This window comes from Palaemon carinicauda, chromosome 13, assembly GCF_036898095.1.
Source record: "Palaemon carinicauda isolate YSFRI2023 chromosome 13, ASM3689809v2, whole genome shotgun sequence".
NCBI lineage: Eukaryota > Metazoa > Arthropoda > Malacostraca > Decapoda > Palaemonidae > Palaemon > Palaemon carinicauda.
The window spans coordinates 141,673,997-141,701,351 of NC_090737.1; the positions used below are offsets into that span (position 1 = coordinate 141,673,997).

The following is a 27,355-nucleotide window of genomic DNA, read 5'->3' on the forward strand; positions in this document are numbered from 1 at the left end:
ATATTTATATTGATTGATTTTTATTATTTTCATGATTAAATGTAAACCGGCATCGTATAGGTAATGTTTTCTCACTCTAATAGGGTATATTGTTACTATGCTTAGTTTTCATGTTTTTCTTTAATAATAAAAACAGAATCTTTTCATGTGGACTGATGTTTGGTCTTATTACTCATTTGAAGTAAATTGTGATTTTCTTTTCACATTTAGTTGGCCTCGTTCATTTTTTCGAGGCATATTCATGATACATAGGATATATCTACCATATATTGTATCGGTTATTACTGAATCAGTACCAGGTCGCTTATCAGGGACGTTTTAGTGCTAAAATCAGTAAGGTTTTATCCATCCTGGAAGATTTCCTGTTGTCAAAATATATCCTTTTCTCTGATAATTCAGTTTTGTCAGATCTAATTCCAGATACATCTTCCTTTTTGTGTGTGATTATAACTGATAATATCAGGATGGCTTATTTTCCCTATGATATCCTTAAAGTCAAAAAATCTCGTCTCCCTCTCATTTTCTGACCTTCCATGACTTTGAATCCCGTAAGGTCTGAATCTGATAATCAAAAAGAATGAATGTTTCTATGCATCGATGACCAGTATATCACAATAAATAATGTCGGCTGGAATCCTTCCAGCTCCACTAGCTCTAGAATAGATTTCTCTTGCGTAAATGACATTATTAATGTCATGTCTTTTTACAGTAACAAATGATATTTGAAATAAAAACTCTGCCCTTCTGAATTTTAAAGACCGAAAATCTGTATTCCATCATGTCTGCTAATTCTGCTTCCTTTCCGACCGCTTTGACGACTACTTGTTTATGTAACTCATTGCTTTAATATCAAAATGTATCAAAATAAACTTTGTTCCTCAGTCCGTTAATATTGCGCCTTCCTCTGTTATTGAAGGGCATGAAAAGTAACTGGGTTCCTGTCGTTCTATTTGCAGACCGGTCGCGGCCTTGGTGGAAGAGTTGGAACCGCAAGTATGTCCTGCTGTGCGGGACATGCGGATGCTCAGCGGTGTTGCTTGGCACATTCTACCTCATTATCTACTTCGTGCTCAGGTCCTACACTTCTTCGCTTCAGTATTTCGAGACCATCCCCACCTACGTCCCTGCTGCTGTGGTAAGTGTTTGTAAGTTCATGTTGCCTCTTCAACCTACGTCCTCATACCACGGTGAAGTATTCCTCTTCGTTAACGCGACCTCTGCTGCACTCCACCAATGTCTTCTCTCTCTAGATTTTCATTCCAGTTTTTCTAACATGAAAGGTCAAGTATGGTGTAGTTGTTTTGGGGGAATTAGTAATAAAAAGTCAACTATATCATTTACATTATAACTCAGTAAAGCTGTGGAATGTTTGATCTTGATATCACAAGGACCTTTATTCTATTGTTTTTATGGAGACCGAATCAAGTTTATACAGTCCTTTAAAAAAAAAAAAAAAAAAAAAAAAAAAAAAAACGATATACGGCTTAAGAGACTTTTTGTATTATTTGTGACAGACATTCCCTCTTTTTATACGAGGATGTTAAATTTTTTAGGGAATATATGTGATTGAAAGCAGAGGAACATTCTTTATATGCGTTAACACTACAGTACAGTGTTTGTTTTGTGAACTAATGTTTACATTTAAAGTATCTAAATTGTCTGTATAAGGGAATCCTTAGTTGGCATAAAACAAAACAAAAGGAAATAGATCTTTGTAATGACATCCAAAAAACAAAAGTGAAAATGTATTGAAAATAAAAGTTGTCACCCTATTATTCTGTTGCTTTAGGCTCAATACACCATGAACAAATTATGTAACAATATTTCGGTGGCTGGCGGGGGACACTCGAATTTCAGTTTGTAATTCGATAGATCAATCATTCAATTGTGATACAAGCATTCGATTCACGGCCTGACAACAATTTCGAGAGTGTCAAGATTCATCTAACTTGGTGGCCATTTCCTATCATTCCAACAAGAAGACGTTTGCCACAATGTTATTCATTGATTCGTTTAAAATGAACAGACTTGTACACTCTGTTCATTTGAAAATGATTCTGATGTATTTGTCATCTGAAAAGACTAAAGATTTATATATGAACGCGCACGTATATATATATATATATATATATATATATATATATATATATATATATATATATTTATATATACATATATATATATATATATATATATATATATATATATATATATCTTATACTGTATATATATATATGTACATTATTATTATTATTACTAGATAAGCTACAACCCTAGAAGGGTAAATAGCCCGTTGAAGAAAGGAAATAGCAAATAGGCAAACTATAAAGGAGAAGTAATTGATAAAAAATATATGTTAAGATCAGAAACAACGTTGAAATATATATGTCAAATTTAGACTATAAAGAAAGACTTATGTTAGCCTGTTCAACATAAAAACATTCGCTACAAGTTTGAACTTCTGAAGTTCCACCGATTCAACTGCCCGATTAGGAATATCATTCTACGATCAGGTCAGATGAACTAATACTTCTAGAATACTATGTAGTGTTGAACCTCATGATAAAGGAGGCAAGACTGTTAAAGTTAACTGCATACATAGTACCGCGGGCAAGATAGGATAGTACAATCTGGGGAGATATGAATGCAAAGGATGGCTAGAATTATGAAATTCTTCTACAACATAGATAAAAAACTATCCGAAACAAGGGTGCCGGGGATTAATATAAAGATCATGAATAAGAAATTTAATAGGCCGCAAGTTTTTGTCAAACAAATTCAGATGAGAATTATCAGCTGAAGTCCAGTCAGGAGAAAAATACTCGAAACAAGGCAAAATGAAAGAATTGAAACATTTTCTCAGGATAGATTGATTACTAAAAATCTTAAGGACTTTCTCAATAAGCCATATTATTGTGCAATGAAAAAAGAAACATACCGAATATGTCTCGCAAAAGTAATTTTTTGATTAAAAATCACGACTTAAGTTTTAAAGGAATTGTATGGAGTTTGCAATTAAATTTAGGAATCGAGTTGAAGTCTTAGAGACTTTGAGAGACAAAAAACACAATTAACGAAGAATGTTGTGATATTAAAAACATATTAGCCAGTTAGTAGTGAAGTTTTGGTACACGCAGTTACAAGGAGAAAGCCATGGATATCAAGTGATACTTGGGATACTATATAAAGGAAACAAAGACAGAAAGTCATTGTTGAAAGTTTTCGAGGTAGTAATGAAAATTACAAGGTAGAGCATGCTACGTATTCCAGTATTGATAGTGAAGTCTAAAGAAAAGCCAAGAATAACCGGATAGAATATTTAGAGAGGAAAGCAGATGAAGCCTACAAAGTTACGAATTCAGGAAGTGGCTATGACGTTAGAATTGCTCATGAAATTATTAATGAAATCTCTATAGGGGCAAAGAAAAAGAAGCATATACTCTTCAAAAAGAGGGATGGATCTGTAATAACAACAGAAGATGAAGAAAGGCAACGTAGGATGCAACACTTTAGCGAGGTCATGAAGAGGAGATATAAAGGGAATAATTTTATTGATATACCGGAAGGTGAATAAGACCTTGCTGCGCCCATAAATGAAATCACTTAGTTTGAAGTCGAAGCTATCATTTAAGATCAAGAGATGGAAAGCACCTGAAAACGATGGAATAACTGCTGAGATGATACTGGCCGGAAATGAAGTGACTCCCAGACTACTTACAAGATTATTTTGTAGAATGTGGCGTGAAGAGGCAAAACATGATGAATGGGAACTAGGAGTGTTGGTAAGAATGGAAAAAAAAAGTGATCTTACTGTTGGCAGTAATTACAGAGGCATCCCACTTACATCAGTTGTCATGAAAATATATGATATGCTTATTCTAAGGAGACTAGAGATAAAGATTGATGAAAGCTGAGAGATGAACAAGCAGGATTTACAAAAGGTAGACGTTGTACTGACCAAATATTTATCTTAAGACGTTGTACAGCAATGCGTTGAATAAAGAAATCCAGTTTTGATGGCACTTTTGGACTATGAAAAAACCTTTGATAGTGTGCACCGGCCAATTATGTGGAGAGTCCTGTCTTATTATAGAGTTCCTCTTAATTTTGTAAATTTTATTAATTCTGTCCATGAGCGTAGCAAGTGCAAAGTTAATGTTAATGGTGTCCTATCAAATGAGTTTCCAGTTAATAATGGAGTACGCCGTGAGAATGTGTTTTCATCTACGTTGTTTATCATCCTGATGGATTTTGTAATGTATAGAACAGTTTCGGATTAGTGGAGAAGGATTGGACTGGATTGGTAACAGGAAATTAGTGGACCTAGCTTATGCGGATGATGCTTTCTTTATTAGCAGAACATCACAGGATTTGCCATGCTTGCTTACCAGAATGCATGAAATATCACATGAGGTTGGGCTCAAGATGGATAGAAGATAAATAGAATATGCAATGGAAGATGAAATATCACTGGAAGGAGAAAAGAATAATGAGGTAGAATCATTTAGATATTTTAGAACTATAATCTCTAATAGAGGGTCTTTAGAATTAGAGTTTAATGAAAGATTTAAAAAAAAGAAAATCAGATCATGGCTAGGTTAAGTAGAATTTGGACATCAGATCGCAGGAAATTACATGTAAAAATCAGGCTATATATCAGTTTAGTGAGATCAGTGTTACTGTAAGGACATAAGTCATGATGTGACAATGAGGCGATATCCAACAGATTTTGTAGATTTGAGAACAAAGCCCTCAGAAGAATATTACGAGTTGAAGGGCAGGACATGATTAGAAATGAAACTATAAGAGAGATTACTCGAGTGCCACATGTGGATGAGATCATGGTGGGGGGTTAGATGGACATGGTTTGGGCATGCTTTTTGCACCCCCAAAGAGAGATTAGTTCACCAAAATTTTAACTGGGCTCCCCAAGGTACTTAAAGAATTGGAAGTCTCAGCCTACATGGCTGAGGACTATGAAGGGCGAAGTAAGAGATGATGAATGGAGAAGTATTGATTTCAAAGCTCAAGATAGAGGCAACTATAAACTTGGTGTCAATAGACGTTAGACGTAGGAGATGATGATGATGATGATGTATGAAATTAAAGAAATATCAATGTAGACATATGAATGTTGAGGAGCCACTGTCCTCGACCTACTCATAATCATACTTTGAGTTTTCTTGGGGTTCATCTTCATGTTCCATAATTTGCACCACACTGCTAATTGTACTTAGATCTCTGCATTCATCTCTATATGCAACGAGCGTGTTTTCTAGGCCAAGCCACATATGTTTATATAGTATGAAAAGTAATGAGCCAATAACACTACCCTTAGGTCCAGGGGTTCTCAATCTGGGGTTCATGAACCCCTAGGGGTTAAAAAGTAGATTTCTTGGGGTACTTATATGGCTGATGAAAAAATATTTGAATATGCTGAGAGAGAGAGAGAAAAAAGGAAACTGGAATCAAAATTGATTAGAAACCCATTCATTGTGGATCTGCACCTTCTCCCAGATAACTTGCAAGAATTCTTAGAGTTGATGAACGATTGTTTTGCACAAAATGTATTTGAAGCATTTTCTTTGACTAAGCTCTGATTTGAAATTATGAGATTTACCCTATTGTATTTGATATAGTTCTGATCTTTGCTGATGTTCTCTAGTGCTTAACTTTGTCAGCAAGGATTTTTAATGCTGTTGAACTTGAAAACTAAACATCCATCACGGCTTAGTGTGGAACATGACCCGTGATTCTGCCTGTCTAATAATGCTCCTAGAATTGAGAAACTTGTTTGTAACAAATAGAAACACCCTTCATACTGATGCCAAGCATTGGTTGATAATGGAAATATTGTTTCACACCTGTCTGTGTAGTATTATTCTAAAACAAATGGGATATCAATGTTTCATTTGAATAAGGTCATCAAAATTTGAATTATTTGATAATATTCTTTGTTTTACAATTGTATATTGAGAGTTAGTCACTAAATTACATTTTGTTCGACGTCTGATTACTGAGGGTTCGAATAAATGGTCTTATAACTCAAGGGCTACTTGACGGGAAAAGGTTGAGAACTCCTGCCTTAGGACCACCAGATAATACATTTCTATACTCTCTATGGTGGCTATCAACAACTCTGCAATCTATTACTTAGATAATCAATACTGATGCTTGGGAAACACCGTGGAAGTAGTACTTAATCAATAACATGAACACCAATTGATCCCCAAATTCCATTACGAAGCATTATTCCAGTTGCAAGATATCAGGTAAATTTCTAAAACGGTTTCAAGGCGATTCTGTCAAAGCTGTAAATATGAAAAAGGTAGATAGCGCAACCCCAAGCTACTTGAAACATAAAAAAATTATTTAATATCATAATAATAAAATTTTAAAGGTTAGACTTACACACATGCGCATATATATAATATATATATATATATATATATATATATATATATTGTAGTATATACATATATATATATATATATATATATATATATATATATATATATATATATATATATATATATATATATAACTAGTAAGATTTTCGCTTCTGGCAAGCTTAAGTTTAAGGATGAAGAGAACAGCAAGTAGACTTCGGATCATCTTACATATTTACGTTTCGGGAATCCATTCCCATCATCAGGGCTACATAAAACACGAAATTATGTTTACATTAGAAATTAATGATACATTTTTTGCTTAAAATTGCTTTGGTATAAAAAGAAATAAATTAAAAAACGGTTAAAAGATTAGAAATACAGAAACCTAGACGGTATATAAAAACGTGGCTAACTGGGGTGCTTTACAATTATGATAATAAAAACACTTGTGATCAAAATAGAATGTAAAAAAACAAAAATATACATATATATAAATGAATGGTCGAACTTACTGTCAAGAGATGTGGCTGAAAACTATAAGATTATTTGAGAAAATACTTGAAGAAAATGCTTCAACTACGAACAAAACAAAATAGATCAACAAGGGATCATAGGTAATGGCAGTTAGGCAATATGTAATGATGTGGAGGTGGTTTGATTATTTAAGGAAGGAGACACTTTCTTGATGTAAAGAGATTCCAAGAGAAGGAGCGAAAGGCAATCGGATGTTTGGGAAAGAATTTTGAAATGGTTGTATTGGATATGAGTTTTACATGAGTTTGGGTGATTCCTTATTGAGGAAAATTCTTGGGATTTTAATATGGAACCAGTGCGATGTCTGACACCCCTATGGGAATTGATGCGGACCTTCAGTAATCGTGGGGTAGACCCGATATAGTTTCCAGAATTACATTTTGGACAAGTATACTTGTAAACAACGAAGGACCCCATCAACTCCGGGAGGGTGTCTTTGAACCTGAAAAGTTTGCCAAGATTTAATGGGTTTTTTAATCACAAGTGTTTTTATTATCATAATTGTAAAGCACCTCAGTTAGCCACATGTTTTTATATACCGTCTAGGTTTCTGTATTTTTATTCTTTAACCGTTTTTTTAATTTTTTTTTTTAGGAAAGCAATTTTAAGCAAAAAATGTATCATTAATTTCTAATGTAAACATAATTTCGTGTTTTATGTAGCCCTGATGATGGGAATGGATTCCCGAAACGTTGGTGTAGAATAAATGTAAGATGATCCGAAGTCTTCTTGCTGTCCTCTTCATCCTTATATATATATATATATATATATATATATATATATATATATATATATATATATATATATATATATATATATACATACATATATATACATACATAAACACATATATTTACATATTTATGTATGTTGGTGTATATTTATATGTGAATCATCTTTTATATTTCTTTATTGGAGAGAGAGAGAGAGAGAGAGAGAGAGAGAGAGAGAGAGAGAGAGAGATGAGGTTATGAGATAGCACCCTGGTTTCCCTTGTGTACTACCTAAATTTCTTCGTGAATTTTGAGGAGCAGGCGTTGAGAGCGTTTGAAATGTCAAATTCTACATCACGTGATTTCAGCAAGTTCAGATTCCCACTCGTTTTTTATTACTGACTGATACTGCAACTCTACAAAAGCATTTAGAGCAATTGTACTTTTTCGTGAAGGTGCACGCGATGAATCTCGGAGTGTGCCGTGTCGGACACCGCTTGTACAACTTATTTTTGGATATAAAATTATGAGTGCTTGTGTGTTTGTATGAGAGAGTATTTATATTTCTAGCTTTTAAATAGGAGGTTTGCTCATGCTTGTTTGTTGAGAGAGAGAGAGAGAGAGAGAGAGAGAGAGAGAGAGAGAGAGAGAGAGAGAGAAAGAGAGAGAGAGAGAGACTTGCACTCGCATGCTCGCGCACGCATGCATAACTTGTGTACTTATGAATAATGAAAGCATCTCCTCTTCCCCAGGAGACAGAACAAGTGGTTGATAATGAGGCTTACAGGGGAAAGTCACGTTCCAGACATTTTGGTTTGTTCATCTATAAAGACTTTCCCTCCTTTTCGTGTCTGACTGTGATCAACGTGATTCCTTTTTTCGCTATTTGGAAATGATCTTACTTTCATTTCTCTTTTTATTTGTTACTATGTAAGATTTGAATAACTTTGTTTGCTTATATATCTTCCAAAGCGTTTCTCTTTTCGGAACGCATTTTCAATTTCTTCTGTATTCTTTGCGGATAGAAAAACGTTCCATTTTTAAATATTTCTATTTTTTTCTCTCCTAAAAATCTTATAGGGATTATTTACGATATGGGTTACTAAATTCTTAATGGTAATGCTATTAAATTCCTTTTCTGAACTTTTGATAATGATAATACTTCCATGACAATATTGTTTATAACCATTAATTACGATGTACATAACCATCACTTAACACTAAGGCTAATATAATGTTAGCAATTGAATTATGATCTTATTGAAAGTGATATTTTTATTATTATTATTATTATTATCCAAGGAACAATAAATAAGTAAATTTGATAATATACTCTTGGCATTTCTGTATGAGGTGTGTGGCACAATCTTATCCTACAACTATGGCGTATAATGTTAGGTAGGCCTATGGCCCTCCTAAGCCTAAAATTGTTCTCCCCATCTTCAGATTTGTTGAGGGGATAAGTGTATAGTGTTTACATTTAACAAGATTCCCCTATGCCACATTTATTTATCCACTCGTTTATTTGATTATTAATGCTATTTACATTCTACTAATTAATCTATTAGAGAATAATTGTGTAATACTTTTTATTTGTTAAGTAAATTTAATTTTTAACCATCATCTTCGACGCCTATTGACGCCTCGATTAGATTTCGCTAGTTGTCTCTATATTGAGCTTTTAAATCAATACGTCTCCATTCATCATCTCCTACATTACTCTTCATAGACCTCAGCCACGGAGGCCTTGGTCTTCTCACTCTTTCAGTGCCTTGTGGAGCCTAGTAGAAAGTTTGGTGAACTAATCTCTTTTGAGGAGTGCAAAGAGCATGCCCAAACTATCTCCATCTACCCCTCACCATAATCTTATCCACACATGACACTCGAGTAATCTCTCTTATAGTTTCATTTCTAATCATGTCCTGCTATTTAGGTCCCAATATTCTTCTGATTGTTTTGTTCTCAGATCTACAAAATCTGTTGGATATCATTTCATTGTCACACCACGACCCATGTCCATACAGTAACACCGACCTCACTTAACTGATATATAGCCTGATTTTTGTATATAATTTCAAGCGATTTGGTTTCCAAATTTTACTTAACCTAGCCATTGTCTGATTTCCTTTTTTCAAACTTTCATTAATATTCTAAAGACCGTGTATTTGAGATCATAGTTCCTAAGTATCTCATTATTCCATTTTTTCTTCCAATGATATTACATCTTCAGTTGCAAATTCCGTTCTCATCTTTTCTGTCTTTCTTCTACTTATCTTGAACCCATCATCCTGTGATATTTCATGCATTCTGGTATGCAAGCATTACTACTAATCCTGTGGTGTTCTTCTAATAAGGATTGCGGCGTCATCAGCATACTCTAGGTCAGCTAATTTCTTATTACCAATCCAATCCAATCCTTCTCCACCATCCGAAACTGTTCTATGCATTACAAAATCCATGAGAATGGTAAACAGCGTATATGACAACGCATTCTGACGGAGTACTCCACTGTTCACTGGAAATTCATTTGATAGGACTCCACTAACATTAACTTTGCACTTACTATGCTCATGAATTAATTTAATCAAATTTGAGGTAGTAGGTTGGCCAGGGCACCAGCCACCCGTTGAGATACTACCGCTAGAGAGTTATGGGGTCTTTTGACTGGCCAGACAGTACTACATTGGATCCTCCTCTCTGGTTACGGTTCATTTTCCCTTTGCCTACATACACACTGAATAGTCTGGCATATTCTTTACATATTCTCCTCTATCCTCATACACCTGACAACACAGATTACCAAACAATTCTTCATCACCCAAGGGGTTACTGCACTGTAATTGTTCAGTGCCACTTTCCTCTTGGTAAGGGTAGAAGAGACTCTTTAGCTATGGTAAGCAGCTCTTCTAGGAGAAGGACACTCCAAAATCAAACCACTGTTCTCTAGTCTTGGGTAGTGCCATAGCCTCTGTACCATGGCCTTTCACTGTCTTGGGTTAGAGTTCTCTTGCTTGAGGGTACACTCGAGCACACTCTCCTATCTTATTTCTCTTCCTCTTGTTTTGTTAAAGTTTTTATAGTTTATATAGGAGATATTTATTGTTGTTACTCTTCTTAGAATATTTTATTTTCCTTTTTTCCTTTCCGCACTGAGCTATTTTCCCTGTTGGAGCCCCTGGGCTTATAGCATACTGCTTTTCCAACTAGGGTTGTAGCTTAGTAAGTAATAATAATAATAATAATATATAAGAGGAACTCTATAATAACGCAGGACTCTGCACAAAATTGGCCGTTGCACACTATCAAAGGCTTTTTCATAGTCCATAAATGTCTCATAACTGAATTTCTATCTTCTACACATTGTTGTACATCATGTCTTAAAATAAAAATTTGGTTAGTACAGCTTTTACCTTTTCGAAATCCTGCTTGTTCATCTCTCAGCTTTTCATCAATCTTTCTCTCTAGTCTCGTTAGAATAAGGATACTATGTATTTTCATGACAACTGACATATGTGTGATGCCTCTGTAATTATTGCAATAAGTCAGATCTTTTTTCATTTTGCCTCTTCACGCCACATTCTACAAAATAATTTTGTAATCACTCTGGTAGTCACTTAATTTTCGGCCAATATCATCTCAACAGTTATTCCGTTGTATCCAGTGGCTTTCTATCTTTTGAGTTTTTAAGGATAGCTTCGACTGCAAACACACTGAATTCATTCATGGGTACATCAAGGTCTTCCTCACCTTCAGGTATATCAGTCAAATTATTCCTTTCATATCTTCTATTCTTGGCCTCACTAAAGTGTTCCATCCAACGTTGCCTTTCTTAGTTCTCTGTTATTATAATAATCCCATCTCTCTTTTTTATGGGTATATGCTTCTTTACCCCGTAGAGATTTCGTTAGTAATTTTGTGAGCTATTCGTACACCATAGCCACTCCTTGAATTCATAGCTTTGTCAGCCTCATCTGTTTCCTGTTATATATTCTCTCCAGCCATTCCTGACTTTTTTTTTTACCTCACTATCACTACTGAAATACTTACCACGCTCTACCTTGTAATTTTCATTACTTCCTCGAAAACGTTCAACAGTCAATTACTGTCTTTGTCTCCTTTTTATAGTATCCCAAGTATCATTTGATATCCTTGGCTTTCTCCTTGTAGCTGCGTGTCTTAGAACTTCACTACCAACTGACTGATATATGTTTTTAATATTACAACATTCTTCATTAATTGTCTGCTTTTCGTCTCTTGAAGTCTCAAAGACTGCAAATCGATTCCTACAGTCAATTACAAATATTTCTCTGTCGTTTTCTTATAGAAGCTCAGTTGTATCAAACATAGGTATTCTATCGAGATTTCTGTTGAGTGCTTTTAGTTTTAATTTCAGTGTGGCTAGGAGGAGCTGCTGATCACTATCAATATCTGTACCTTCATAGCCTCTTACATTTCTCAGACTCCACCTTCTCTCTTTATTAGTGGCCATGTAATGCATTTGATTTTTAATTGTCACACGGGGAAGTCCATGTATGTTTGTGCATGTCTTTTCGCTGGAAAATGAACAAAACTTTTAATAGGGGCTCCATTTACCCTTAATGATTTTATTTCTGGGAATACGTGTTCGCTAGAAATAATAATAATAATAATAATAATAATAATAATAATAATAATAATAATAATAATAATAATAACCTTTTATGATTTATAATACTTCATTCTTGAGGCTGTATCATAACTAATAACAAACACCTATCCTTGCCTCATTGTGAGTATTTTTAGAGGTTCCTTGAACCTGCAACCTAACGCTGATATCAAGGATAGGTTTGATCCCTCTAGCACAAAAAAAAAAAAAAAAAAGGAATAGAATGGTTTATCAATACATCGATAGGTGTCCCCAGGAATCAATCTGTACAGGGCTCAAGTCTTTAGAGAAGATTGTAAGTCGTTTAGGTCAGACTCCTCTTGTATGCGCTATTTCCACGGATGGTGCTCAGCCATAATGTGAAGCCCATGTTATATTATGATACATGTTCTTTGGCTGTTTCGGTATTATTATTCACAATGCGATTAGTTTGTTCCACCAAATTACGACTCTTCGGTTTTTCTTTTATTATTATTATTATTATTATTATTATTATTATTATTATTATTATTATTATTATTATAAAATGCATTTTCAACGATGGTAATACTCATTCAGTGGGGACAAAATGTTTAGTTTTGCTTTATGCTCAATTGAAATATATTCATATCGTAAAGTTCTGGAGAACTTGCCCACATCCGTCTTTAAATTAAAAGTATTTTTTAGGAGCAATACGGGTAATTGAAACACTTTTCGTGCTAGGGAAATTAAAGATAATTTTTCCAAAATTATTATTATTATTATTATTATTATTATTATTATTATTATTATTATTATTATTATTATTATTGATTTCAAAGTCCTTCGTAATAATAAAAGTTTGCTAAATATGTTGTTCAGCATAACCCAAGAGAAGAGAATTCTTATACAGAAGAAAATGAATGGGGACCTTAGTACTGAAATAGCATAAATAACAGAGTACTACAAACTGCAAGTGATGCTCTGGTGCAGCACGAATTAACTCCCACGTAAGTGGCTGCATTCACCTCTATTTGGCAGGATTTTTTTCTATTCCCTTGTTAAGTAAACACAAGTCAATCGAATATACAAAATATTAAATTTGGTTATAACACAAAACTAATTTTCCGATGAGGGGCCCTTCTTCTAAATGCAACATATGTGTTTACTTCGTATTCTTTTTTTTCATTTGTAAATAAATAGAAATATGAATATAATTCCTCACCTTTTACGTGTAATGTTAAGACGGGATTTATTAGCAATTTACCTTTTACGTGTAATGTCAAAGATGGGTTTAATAGCAAATCATCTTTTTCGCGTAATGTCAAGGATGGATTTAATATGAATTCTCCTTTAGGTATAATATCAAGGATGGATTTATTAGAAATCTTTTTCAGTTTCTCGTTTATTTACATAGGAATGTTACAATATGTTAATTTGTTATTTCATTATTTACTTCCATAGTCAATAGCCTAGAATGTATTCATTTCTTTATTCATATATAAATGTCAGTACGTTTTTCTTGCCTGATCAATCAACAGTTTCATTTGCAAAAGGACCTTTCATGTAACACATGCTTCACACGTCCGATTCCTATTAATTGTTAATGATTCAACCATGATGAAAAACTAAACGCAATTGTATTCAAACGAATCCTTTCGTTTGATCTAGTAAAAGAGAGATTCCCTTTATATTGTATAAAGTTAGGATTTGCTCTCTCTCTCTCTCTCTCTCTCTCTCTCTCTCTCTCTCTCTCTCTCTCTCTCTCTCTCTCTCTCTCTCTCAAGTTAAATCAGGATGTTGAACACAAATAAGAAAATATCTATGAGTGTAAGGAACCCCAGCTTCTCTTAAGTATAAAGGTACAAGAAGTATGAGAAGACGCTTAGAATTTGCTTGTAAAAATTAGCCAGGTGAAAATGTATCATAGTATTTGGATATGCTTTGATATGTAACGAAAAAAAAATGGACAGTAATACGTTGATGAAGAGAGCGTATGGTTCGGAAGTGATAAGTGGGAGAAGAGAAAGGTCTAGATAGTAGGTTGGCCAGGGCACCAGCCACCCGTTGTGATACTACCGCTAGAGAGTTATGGCGCCCTTTGACTGGCCAGACAATATCACATCGGATCCCTCTCTCTGGTTACGGCTTATTTTTCCTTGTCTGCAAATACACCGAATAGTCTGGCCTATTCTTTCCACATTCTCCTCTGTCCTCATACACCTGACAACAATGAGATTACCAAACAACAATTCTTTTCACAAGGGGTTAACTACTGCGATGTAATAGTTCAGTGGCTACTTTCCTCTTGGTAAAGGTAGAAGAGACTCTTTAGCTGTGGCAAGCGGCTCTTCTAGGAGAGGGACACTCCAAAATAAAACTATTGTTCTCGAGTCTTTAGTAGTGCCATAGCCTCTGTAACATGGTCTTCCACTGTGTTGGGTTAGAGTTCTCTTGCTTGAGGATACACTCGAGCACACACGTCTATCTTATTTCTTTTCCTCTTATTTTGAAGTTTTTATCGTTTATATATGATAGATTTATTTTTATTATTCTTAAACTTCTTTTGTAGTATATATCCTCATTTCCTTTCCTCACTGAGTTGTTTTCCCTGTTGGAGCCCTTTGGCTTATAGCATCCTGCTTTTCCAACTAGGGTTGTAGCTTAGCAATTAATAATAAAGTGTTGGATACAGGGGGCTGAAGGACATAAGGAAAATAATAGCCTAAATGTCCAATGCGGGTGGGATTACCCAGAATATACAGGTGAAGCATGCAGTGCTCGACGTGGTGCTAATGAGTGTTCCGAATAGTGGATCCAGCAGCTGATGCTGGGAACATTTTAGGAAATTTTCATTCATCCACACATTACAAGTTGAAGTGCGGTAGGGTCATTTGACAGTTGTATTATTTCGGTGGCGCCACTTCCTTTAATTAAGGGGAGATGATTTAATGTTGAAGAATATATATATATATATATATATATATATATATATATATATATATATATATATATATATATATATATATATATGTAAGATGATCCCGTGTTTGTGAACCAAAATATAATATTATATATATTACGGCTGGCAAGCTATACAACCTCTAGAGTTCCAAACTCACTTGTTTGTTTTTGCATTAAATCCGTTACACTTGAAAATATTAACACCCAAGCTCTAAGACAGCTATATAACTCCCAGGCAGCAATATAAAAAAACACTGAATATCCAAAGGTGTCATAAGAATACTCAAAACATCACTGGGTAATTATTATTAAGAATTATTCTAACAACTCTTACTTCGACTCTTTAACAGGATACGAGCGAGTATGATATAAACACTGATGATTGAAATAATAGTCTTTACAAAACTCAATATATTCTATATAATTTACAACAATTTGAAAGAATCTACATAAAAACAAGACAAAACATTTATACTCAGAAAATTATATAATCACTGGACTAGAAATATTAAATCTGAATAAAACCTTAGACTAAGACAAAAAAAAATATTATTTATGAAAATTATACACTCACTTGTTTCACTTGAAATTAGATTTGAATACAATATTTAAGTTTGATACTTAATGAAAATAGATAACCAGATCACAGTACAAATACTTTTCACCTTAATTCAAGGCCAGTTACAAAACTTTACACAATGCCAACACTCACCCCAACACAATAAACTTAAAATCACCTTTGACTTGTTTTTTACATTTCAAAACACGATTTACGTTGGGGCACAGCATCACTTTGGAGAGGACACACTATAGGTACTGAGAGAGAGTGAGGGAGGCACTTTGGCTCTTTCACAGAATGGGTACTTTTCTACAACTGCTTTGCAGCCCTGGGGGCCCATATATAAGACTTAGCTACTTCCAGAATATTCCAGATCCGAGATCTGAAAGCATCGGGCGTTGGCCTAAGGGCGTAAGGTTGCCAAAGATTACTCTCACGGACTCGTACCCTCTCAACTAGTTCCACCCACCTTTGTCCTCGGAATAATAAAAAAAAAAAATACAACCTAACACAAGGATTTTTGAGATTCTTCCAAAGCACGTGGCATATAAGAACTGCATGTTTTCTCTCAAACATAATGCAATACCTCATAAAAATATAGAATAACATTACATAAGTCCTTGTTCCTACATCATATGATCAAATAACTCTCTCAAACAATTTACGTAAGACTTCGTAACAAAAATATGTGAAATAAAAAAGTTCATTCTTAAAAATAACGTAAATTTTACATATAGTGAATTGAATAAAGAATACAATGAAATCAACGATGAAAGTCTCTCATAATTTACATACAAAACTTGTGTACACGAGAAAAACATATCTTATGGGCTGGATATTCATCACTTCAGTGCATATATGAAAACATGAATAAAATACATGGATAAACTACTGTATTTACACTAGACCAGCTTCATAAGATAGCTCCCCCAAAAAAGACCATTTATTCCGGGCCTGAATCCATTAATTCAGCCCAAGATAAATGATCTGCAACCACGTTATCTTTACCCAATATATGCTTTACATTAATACAATACGGTTGCAAACAGAATGACCACCTAGTTAACCTTTGATTATTATTTTTTATCTTATTCACAAAATATCAAAAATTATGATCCGAATACACTGTAATCTCTTGATTTTGAGGTTGATTCACCAAGACCTCAAACTTGTTTATCGCTGTGACTAACGCTAGTAGTTCCTTTTCAGCTGTCAAGTAGGTTCGCTGATTTTTTTTCAGCTTCGATGACATAAAGCAAACAGGGTTAAGAATTCCTTCCTTGTCCTTTTGCAATAAGACAGCTCCATTCCCGTTATCCGACGCATCCTTCTCTTGGCCCGTCACATTGGTCACTCCGGGGTCACCAATGTGATGGGCCGAGAGAAGGTTGTGACTCAAAGACAGGATGAAAGCAACTGATTAAATTTATTATAGAACACTCTCCTTTATATACAAAAGCTCAAAGCAACAAGAAATTTCATGTTAAAAAAACAGACACTGTTACAGAGGAGAAAAGCAGACATGTTTATTCTGGTTCTTTTTAGTACGAGGGAAGAGCGAAGATACAAGCATAATATATACACAAAATGAACTATGTACGATCGTGTGACACACGGTTGGTACAGTACTATGGCAGACTCTACGGAAGTTGGTGCTGCAGCTGCCCCATTGAAACTTTCATCGTTCGCCAGCGGAGAGGCATTTGCTTGGTTTCAGCGCTCAGAAGTCCAGTTTCGCATCAAGGGCGTGACTCGCTTAACCACCAAAGCAGATTATGTTATCGCGGCGATACCTGTGGACACCTTCCCGGAAATATCCGACTGGCTTTGTGAACAAGGAGACACCCCAATAGCGCATAACGCCCTCAAAACATACCTTCTGCAGCAGTACTCGCCGTCGCCAGCCGCCCGTATGGCAAAGCTCTTTCAGCTCTCGCAACAACCGATGAGGGACCAAAGGGCTTCGCTTGCCCTCAGGGAAATGACTAGTATCGCTCGCCTGCAACCTGCCACAGACGGCTCTCCTCGTGAGGTGAACCTACTTCGTGCCCTTTGGATACGCCGTTTACCTGGACCTATACACGCTGCCATACCCGATGTCGATAGTTTACCCATAAAGGACTTGATGACCAAAGCCGACGCCCTTATGGACAGCCACTTCAAGACCTCCATCAACGCCTCCACCCCTGACGAAGAGGATGCCTATTCAACGTCAACCGAAGCTGAGTGAATGCTGTTGGACATATATGCCTACCCCATGACGTGCCGAAGCGGCGACAAAGCCACCCACCAATCGCTCGCGCCCCAACAAACGACTTCTACAGCCACTTACTACCTCCCATCCGCCACAGTTTTGCTATTACCACTTCAGATTCGGGGCAACCACGAAGAAATGTGCCAAGGATTGTCAGTGGCCCAAAAACGTGTAAGTAGGCCATCGCTCGTGGCGGTGGCCTCCCGTGTTTCTAATCTTTTCTTTTTACAAGATACATGAACGGGCGTGCGATTTTTGGTAGACACGGGTGCTTGTCGTTCTCTTTTGCCAAGGGAACTCTTCAGGACACAACGTAGTCTGTCTACGTCTACCGACGTCCGCTTGGTAGCTGCCAACGGATCTGCAATACCCACCTACGGTTACGAGAACCTCACATTATCGTTCGGAAATGGTAAATTTAATTGGAAGTTTCTCGTTGCTGACGTCACATTGCCAATCTTCGGTGCGGATTTCCTCTCTCATTTCCACCTTCTGGTCGATGTCGCCCACCTACAATTGGTCAACGCAGACTCGTACTTGTCGACACCTCTTCAACCCGCCCCCTCTAACCTCGCTTTCCACATCAGGGCACCCACGGATGCCTACGCCTACCTCCTCACGTCGTACCTGGAAGTTTTCCGTCTAGAACTTCGCCAAACCCCCACGGTTCCTGCCAAGCATGGTATTTATCACCATATCAAGACGACGGGACCCCCAGTCTTTGCAATATTCAGACGTCTGGCACCGGAACGATTGGCAGCCGCCAAACAGATGTTCGCCGAAATGGAGGAAATGGGCCTTTGCCAAAAGGCATCCAGCCCATGGTCGTCACCCTTACACATCGTTCTGAAGAAAGACGGCTCCCTCCGTCCGTGCGGGGATTACAGGTGCCTGAACATGCAAACAGAACCGGATCACTACCCCTCCCAAACATTGCCGACGTGACCTCCTACCTGCACAAAGCGAAGGTTTTCTCTACGCTCGACCTCCTGAAGGGGTATTATCAGGTGCCTATGAACCCAGAAGACATCCCCAAGACTGCCATCACCACTCCGTTTGGTACATACACCGTCAATATTTCCTGTTTTGGCCTTCGTAATGCTGGGGCCACGTTTCAACGTCTCACGGATGGCATCTTAGGGAACCTCCCTTTCTGTGTATGTTATGTGGACGACATACTTGTGTTCTCTTCCTCAAAAGAGGAACACCTCCGTCACCTGCGCATCATGCTCGACTGCCTGCAACAAAACGGCCTTGTAATCCGGTACGACAAGTGTAGAGGGGAGCAAGAGTGGCGGTAATGGCTGGCAGAAAACGAAGTGTCGTTCTTAGGGCACCGCATCACTCCTGAAGGAGTCCATCCCCTCACTGAGAAGGTAGCAGCCGTTCAGGACTTCCCCGCGCCCTCGACCGTCAAAGCTCTGCAGGAATTCTTGGGCATGATCAACTATTATCACCGTTTTCTGCCAGCCATTACCGCCACTCTTGCTTCCCTCTACGCCTCCCTCAAGGGCAAGCCAAAGGACCTGAAGTGGGGTCCCCTTCAAGAAGCGGCCTTCTGCAGTGCAAAGAAGGCTCTATCAACTGCTGCGGCTCTCACTTTTCCTATCCCACATGCCCCTCTCCGTCTCTCCACCGATGCCAGCGACGTCGCTATTGGTGCAGTACTCGAACAAGTGGTCAACAGCTCGCCCCGCCCATTGGCCTTCTTCAACAGAAAACTGTCCAAGGCAGAATCGGGTTATTCTACCTTCGATCGCAAAATGCTGGCGGTGCACTTGGCTGTCCATCACTTTCGCCATTTCTTAGAAGGTACGCCCTTTGTCATTCGCACAGACCACATGCCTCTGGTGCACGCCTTCACTCGACAGTCTGACGCCTGGTCCGCCCGGCAACGCCAACATCTCTCCGCTGTGACTGAATACAATTGCACCCTTCAGTACGTCCCTGGGAAAATGAATCCCGTTGCCGATGCCCTGTCAAGAAACACGGCTGCCGTTCAACTGGGATTGGATTACAATGCCCTGGCTGAAGCCCAACGACAGGATCCAGAGTATCAAGCATGTAGGACATCCTGCACGTCCCTCCATTGGGAAGACTTCCCCCTCGAAGACTCCAACACCACCACCCTCTGTGACCTCAGTACTGGTAGACCGCAACCTTGGATTCCTGCTCCCATGCGCCTGCAGGTGTTTAATTTCATTCACGGCCTTTCTCATCCCTCGTGCCGTTCTACTGCATAGCTGCTGAAGGCAAAGTTCATTTGGCACGGCATTTCTAAGGATGCTAAGGATTGGGTCCGCGCCTGTACTTCTTGCCAAACTTCCAAAGTACATCGACACACGGATTCAGGAGTGGGCACCTTTCCTCAACCTCAGCGTCGTTTCGCACACATTCACGTCGACATTGTAGGACCCCTACCCACATCACAAGGACATTGTTACCTGTTTTCCGTCATCGACCGCTCCACTCGTTGGCCTGAAACCATTCCCATGGAAACTGCAACGTCCGCCTCTTGTACATCTGCCTTACTCTCAGGATGGATTGCAAGATTTGGTATCCCTGAGCATTTAGACGTGTTTTTCTTATTCAAACACATCTAAATGAGCAAAATTTATCATTAATAGAATGCCAAGTAACAAACTACAAATTAGCTACGATAGTGAAGATGGGTTGATTTCAATTCTAAGTACAAAACACATGAATTCGACAGGTATAAGTACAGAAAAATTGTCATCGACTTTTATCTTTCTTCGTGGCCAAGTGGTTTAATCACTGTCTATACAAGCTTGCAATCCAGGGTTCGATTCCCGGCCAGTCACAAGCTCTTGTCTTTGTGTGATTTCGCCTGGGGCTCTAATCCCGAGATCGTTAAGAGAATCCAGTCATTAATGTATCAAAAATATATATGGCTTATTTGAATATGAAAAACACGTCTAAATGTGCAGAATTTATCATTATTCGAATGCCAAGTAACAAACTACCAATTAGGTACAATAGTGAAGATAGGTTGATTTCAATTCTAAGTACAAAACACCTGAATTCGACAGGTATAAGTACAGAAGAATTGTCATGGACTTTTATCTTTCTTCGTGGCCAAGTGGTTTAGTCACTGTCTATACAAGCTTGCCGTCCATGGTTCGATTCCCGGCCGGTCACAAGCTCTTGCCTTTGTGTGATTTCGCCTGGGGCTCTGATCCCGAGGTCGTTAAGAGAATCCAGACATAAATGCATAAAAAATATATATGGCTTATTTGAATATGAAAAACACGTCTAAATGTGCAAAATTTATCATTAATGGAATGCCAAGTAACAAACTACCAATTAGGTACGATAGTGAAGATGGGTTGATTTCAATTCTAAGTACAAAACACCTGAATTCGACAGGTATAAGTACAGAAGAATTGTCATGGACTTTTATCTTTCTTCGTGGCCAAGTAGTTTAGTCACAGTCTATACAAGCTTGCCGTCCATGGTTCGATTCCAGGCCGGTCACAAGCTCTTGTTTTTGTGTGATTTCGCCTGGGGCTCTCATCCCGAGGTCGTTAAGAGAATCCAGACATTAATGTATCAATAATATATATGGCTTATTTGAATATGAAAAACACGTCTAAATGTGCGAAATTTATCATTAATGGAATGCCAAGTAACAAACTACCAATTAGCTACGATAGTGAAGATGGGTTGATTTCAATTCTAAGTACAAAACACCTGAATTTGACAGGTATAAGTACAGAAGAATTGTCATCGACTTTTATCTTTCTTCGTGGCCAAGGGGTTTAGTCACTGTCTATACAAGCTTGCTGTCCAGGGTTCGATTCCCGGCCGGTCACAAACTCTTGTCTTTGTGTGATTTCGCCTGGGGCTCTGATCCCGAGGTCGTTAAGAGAATACAGACATTAAAGTATCAGAAATATATATATGGCTTATTTGAATATGAAAAACACGTCTAAATGTGCAAAATTTATCATTAATGGAGTGCCAAGTAAGAAACTACCAATTAGCTACGGTAGTGAAGGTGGCTTGATTTCAATTCTAAGTACAAAACACCTGAATTCGACAGGTATAAGTACAGAAGAATTGTCATCGACTTTTATCTTTCTTTGTGGCCGAGTGGTTTAGTCACTGTCTATACAAGCTTGCCGTCCAGGGTTCGATTCCCGGCCGGTCACAAGCTCTTGTGTTTGTGTGATTACGCCTGAGGCTCTCATCCCGAGGTTGTTAAGAGAATCCAGACATTAATGTATCAAAAATATATATGGCTTATTTGAATATGGAAAACACATCTAAATATGCAAAATTTATCATTAATCGAATGCCAAGTAACAAACTACCAATTAGCTACGATAGTGAAGATGGGTTGATTTCAATTCTAAGTACAAAACACCTGAATTCGACATGTATAGGTACAGAAGAAATGTCATCGACTTTTATCTTTCTTCGTGGCCAAGTGGTTTAGTTACTGTCTATACAAGCTTGCCGTCCAGGGTTCGATTCCCAGCCGGTCACAAGCTCTTGTCTTTGTGTGATTTCGCCAGGGGCTCTGATCCCGAGGTCGTTAAAAGAATCCAGACATTAATGTATCCAAAATATATATGGCTTATTTGAATATGAAAAACACGTCTAAATGTGCAAAATTTATCATTAATGGAGTGCCAAGTAACAAACTACCAATTAGGTACGATAGTGAAGATGGGTTGATTTCAATTCTAAGTACAAAACACCTGTATTCGACAGGTATAAGTACAGAAGAATTGTCATCGACTTTTATCTTTCTTCGTGGCCAAGTGGTTTAGTCACTGTCTATACAAGCTTGCCGTCCAAGGTTCGATTCCCGGCCGGTCACAAGCTCTTGTCTTTGTGTGATTTCGCCTGGGGCTCTGATCCCGAGGTCGTTAAGAGAATCCAGACATTAATGTATCAAAAATATATATGGCTTATTTGAATATGAAAACACGTCTAAATGTGCAAAATGTGTCATTAATGGAATGCCAAGTAACAAACTACCAATTAGCTACGATAGTGAAGATGGGTTGATTTCAATTCTAAGTACAAAACACCTGAATTCGACAGGTATAAGTATAGAAGAATTGTCATCGACTTTTATCTTTCTTCGTGGCCAAGTGGTTTAATCACTGTCTATACAAGCTTGCTGTCCAGGGTTCGATTCCCAGCCGGTCACAAGCTCTTGTTTTTGTGTGATTTCGCCTGGGGCTCTGATCCCGAGGTCGTTAAGAGAATCCAGACATTAATGTATCAAAAATATATATGGCTTATTTGAATACGAAAAACACGTCTAAATGTGCAAAATTTATCATTAATGGAATGCCAAGTAACAAACTACCAATTAGCTACGATAGTGAAGATAGGTTGATTTCAATTCTAAGTACAAAACAAGTGAATTCGACAGGTATAAGTACAGAAGAATTGTCATGGACTTTTATCTTTCTTCGTGGCCAAGTGGTTTAGTCACTGTCTATATAGGCTTGTCGTCCAGGGTTCGATTCCCGGCCGGTCACAAGCTCTTGTCTTTGTGTGATTACGCCTGGGGCTCTCATCCTGAGGTCGTTAGGAGAATCCAGACATTAATGTATCAAAAATATATATGGCTTATTTGAATATGAAAAACACGTCTAAATGTGCAGAATTTATCATTAATCGAATGCCAAGTAACAAACTACCAATTAGCTACGATTGTGAAGATGGGTCGATTTCAATTCTAAGTACAAAACACCTGAATTCGACAGGTATAAGTACAGAAGAATTGTCATGGACTTTTATCTTTCTTCGTGTCCAAGTGGTTTAGTCACTGTCTATATACATCTTGCCGTCCAGGGTTCGATTCCCGGTCGGTCGCAAGCTCTTGTCTTTGTGAGATTTCGCCAGGGGCTCTCATCCCGAGGTCGTTAAGAGAATCCAGACATTATTGTATCAAAAATATATATGGCTTATTTGAGTATCAAAAACACGTCTAAATGTGCAAAAATTATCATTAATGGAATGCCAAGTAACAAACTACCAATTAGCTACGATAGTGAAGATGGGTTGATTTCAATTCTGAGTGCAAAACACCTGAATTCGACAGGTGTAAGTACAGAAGAATTGTCATCGACTTTTATCTTTCTTCGTGGCCAAGGGGTTTAGTCACTGTCTATACAAGCTTGCTGTCCAGGGTTCGATTCCAGGCCGGTCACAAACTCTTGTCTTTGTGTGATTTCGCCTGGGGCTCTGATCCCGAGGTCGTTAAGAGAATCCAGACATTAATGTATCCAAAATATATATGGCTTATTTGAATACAAAAAACACGTCTAAATGTGCAAAATTTATCATTAATGGAGTGCCAAGTAAGAAACTACCAATTAGCTACGGTAGTGAAGATGGGTTGATTTCAATTCTAAGTACAAAACACCTGAATTCGACAGGTATAAGTACAGAAGAATTGTCATCGACTTTTATCTTTCTTTGTGGCCAAGTGGTTTAGTCACTGTCTATACAAGCTTGCCGTCCAGGGTTCGATTCCCGGCCGGTCACAAGCTCTTGTGTTTGTGTGATTACGCCTGAGGCTCTCATCCCGAGGTTGTTAAGAGAATCCAGACATTAATGTATCAAAAATATATATGGCTTATTTGAATATGGAAAACACATCTAAATGTGCAAAATTTATCATTAATCGAATGCCAAGTAACAAACTACCAATTAGCTACGATAGTGAAGATGGGTTGATTTCAATTCTAAGTACAAAACACCTGAATTCGACAGGTATAAGTATAGAAGAATTGTCATCGACTTTTATCTTTCTTCGTGGCCAAGTGGTTTAATCACTCTCTATACAAGCTTGCTGTCCAGGGTTCGATCCCCAGCCGGTCACAAGCTCTTGTTTTTGTGTGATTTCGCCTGGGGCTCTGATCCCGAGGTCGTTAAGAGAATCCAGACATTAATGTATCAAAAATATTAATGGCTTATTTGAATACGAAAAACACGTCTAAATGTGCAAAATTTATCATTAATGGAATGCCAAGTAACAAACTACCAATTAGCTACGATAGTGAAGATAGGTTGATTTCAATTCTAAGTACAAAACAACTGAATTCGACAGGTATAAGTACAGAAGAATTGTCATGGACTTTTATCTTTCTTCGTGGCCAAGTGGTTTAGTCACTGTCTATACAAGCTTGTCGTCCAGGGTTCGATTCCCGGCCGGTCACAAGCTCTTGTCTTTGTGTGATTACGCCTGGGGCTCTCATCCTGAGGTCGTTAGGAGAATCCAGACATTAATGTATCAAAAATATATATGGCTTATTTGAATATGAAAAACACGTCTAAATGTGCAGAATTTATCATTAATCGAATGCCAAGTAACAAACTACCAATTAGCTACGATTGTGAAGATGGGTTGATTTCAATTCTAAGTACAAAACACCTGAATTCGACAGGTATAAGTACAGAAGAATTGTCATGGACTTTTATCTTTCTTCGTGTCCAAGTGGTTTAGTCACTGTCTATATACATCTTGCCGTCCAGGGTTCGATTCCCGGTCGGTCGCAAGCTCTTGTCTTTGTGAGATTTCGCCAGGGGCTCTCATCCCGAGGTCGTTAAGAGAATCCAGACATTATTGTATCAAAAATATATATGGCTTATTTGAGTATCAAAAACACGTCTAAATGTGCAAAAATTATCATTAATGGAATGCCAAGTAACAAACTACCAATTAGCTACGATAGTGAAGATGGGTTGATTTCAATTCTGAGTGCAAAACACCTGAATTCGACAGGTGTAAGTACAGAAGAATTGTCATCGACTTTTATCTTTCTTCGTGGCCAAGGGGTTTAGTCACTGTCTATACAAGCTTGCTGTCCAGGGTTCGATTCCAGGCCGGTCACAAACTCTTGTCTTTGTGTGATTTCGCCTGGGGCTCTGATCCCGAGGTCGTTAAGAGAATCCAGACATTAATGTATCCAAAATATATATGGCTTATTTGAATACAAAAAACACGTCTAAATGTGCAAAATTTATCATTAATGGAGTGCCAAGTAAGAAACTACCAATTAGCTACGGTAGTGAAGATGGGTTGATTTCAATTCTAAGTACAAAACACCTGAATTCGACAGGTATAAGTACAGAAGAATTGTCATCGACTTTTATCTTTCTTCGTGGCCAAGTGGTTTAGTCACTGTCTATACAATCTTGCCGTCCAGGGTTCGATTCCCGGCCGGTCACAAGCTCTTGTGTTTGTGTGATTACGCCTGAGGCTCTCATCCCGAGGTTGTTAAGAGAATCCAGACATTAATGTATCAAAAATATATATGGCTTATTTGAATATGGAAAACACATCTAAATGTGCAAAATTTATCATTAATGGAATGCCAAGTAACAAACTACCAATTAGCTACGATAGTGAAGATGGGTTGATTTCAATTCTAAGTACAAAACACCTGAATTCGACATGTATAGGTACAGAAGAAATGTCATCGACTTTTATCTTATTTCGTGGCCAAGTGGTTTAGTTACTGTCTATACAAGCTTGCCGTCCAGGGTTCGATTCCCAGCCGGTCACAAGCTCTTGTCTTTGTGTGATTTCGCCAGGGGCTCTGATCCCGAGGTCGTTAAAAGAATCCAGACATTAATGTATCAAAAATATATATGGCTTATTTGAATATGAAAAACACGTCTAAATGTGCAAAATTTATCATTAATGGAGTGCCAAGTAACAAACTACCAATTAGGTACGATAGTGAAGATGGGTTGATTTCAATTCTAAGTACAAAACACCTGTATTCGACAGGTATAAGTACAGAAGAATTGTCATCGACTTTTATCTTTCTTCGTGGCCAAGTGGTTTAGTCACTTTCTATACAAGCTTGCCGTCCAAGGTTCGATTCCCGGCCGGTCACAAGCTCTTGTCTTTGTGTGATTTCGCCTGGGGCTCTGATCCCGAGGTCGTTAAGAGAATCCAGACAATGTATCAAAAATATATATGGCTTATTTGAATATGAAAAACACGTCTAAATGTGCAAAATGTGTCATTAATGGAATGCCAAGTAACAAACTACCAATTAGCTACGATAGTGAAGATGGGTTGATTTCAATTCTAAGTACAAAACACCTGAATTCGACAGGTATAAGTATAGAAGAATTGTCATGGACTTTTATCTTTCTTCGTGGCCAAGTGGTTTAATCACTGTCTATACAAGCTTGCTGTCCAGGGTTCGATTCCCAGCTGGTCACAAGCTCTTGTTTTTGTGTGATTTCGCCTGGGGCTCTGATCCCGAGGTCGTTAAGAGAATCCAGACATTAATGTATCAAAAATATATATGGCTTATTTGAATACGAAAAACA

The 27,355-nt window shown here is 37.5% G+C and overlaps 1 protein-coding gene across 1 annotated transcript in view; it reads left to right on the plus strand.

The window, feature by feature from the left end:
- LOC137651855 (uncharacterized) overlaps positions 1-27,355 on the plus strand; it is a 550,926-nt gene that overhangs the window by 435,584 nt on the left and 87,987 nt on the right. The window contains exon 3 of the mRNA XM_068385073.1: positions 957-1,135. Within this exon, the coding sequence (XP_068241174.1) occupies positions 957-1,135 (179 nt within the window). The remainder of the gene's footprint in view (positions 1-956; positions 1,136-27,355) is intronic.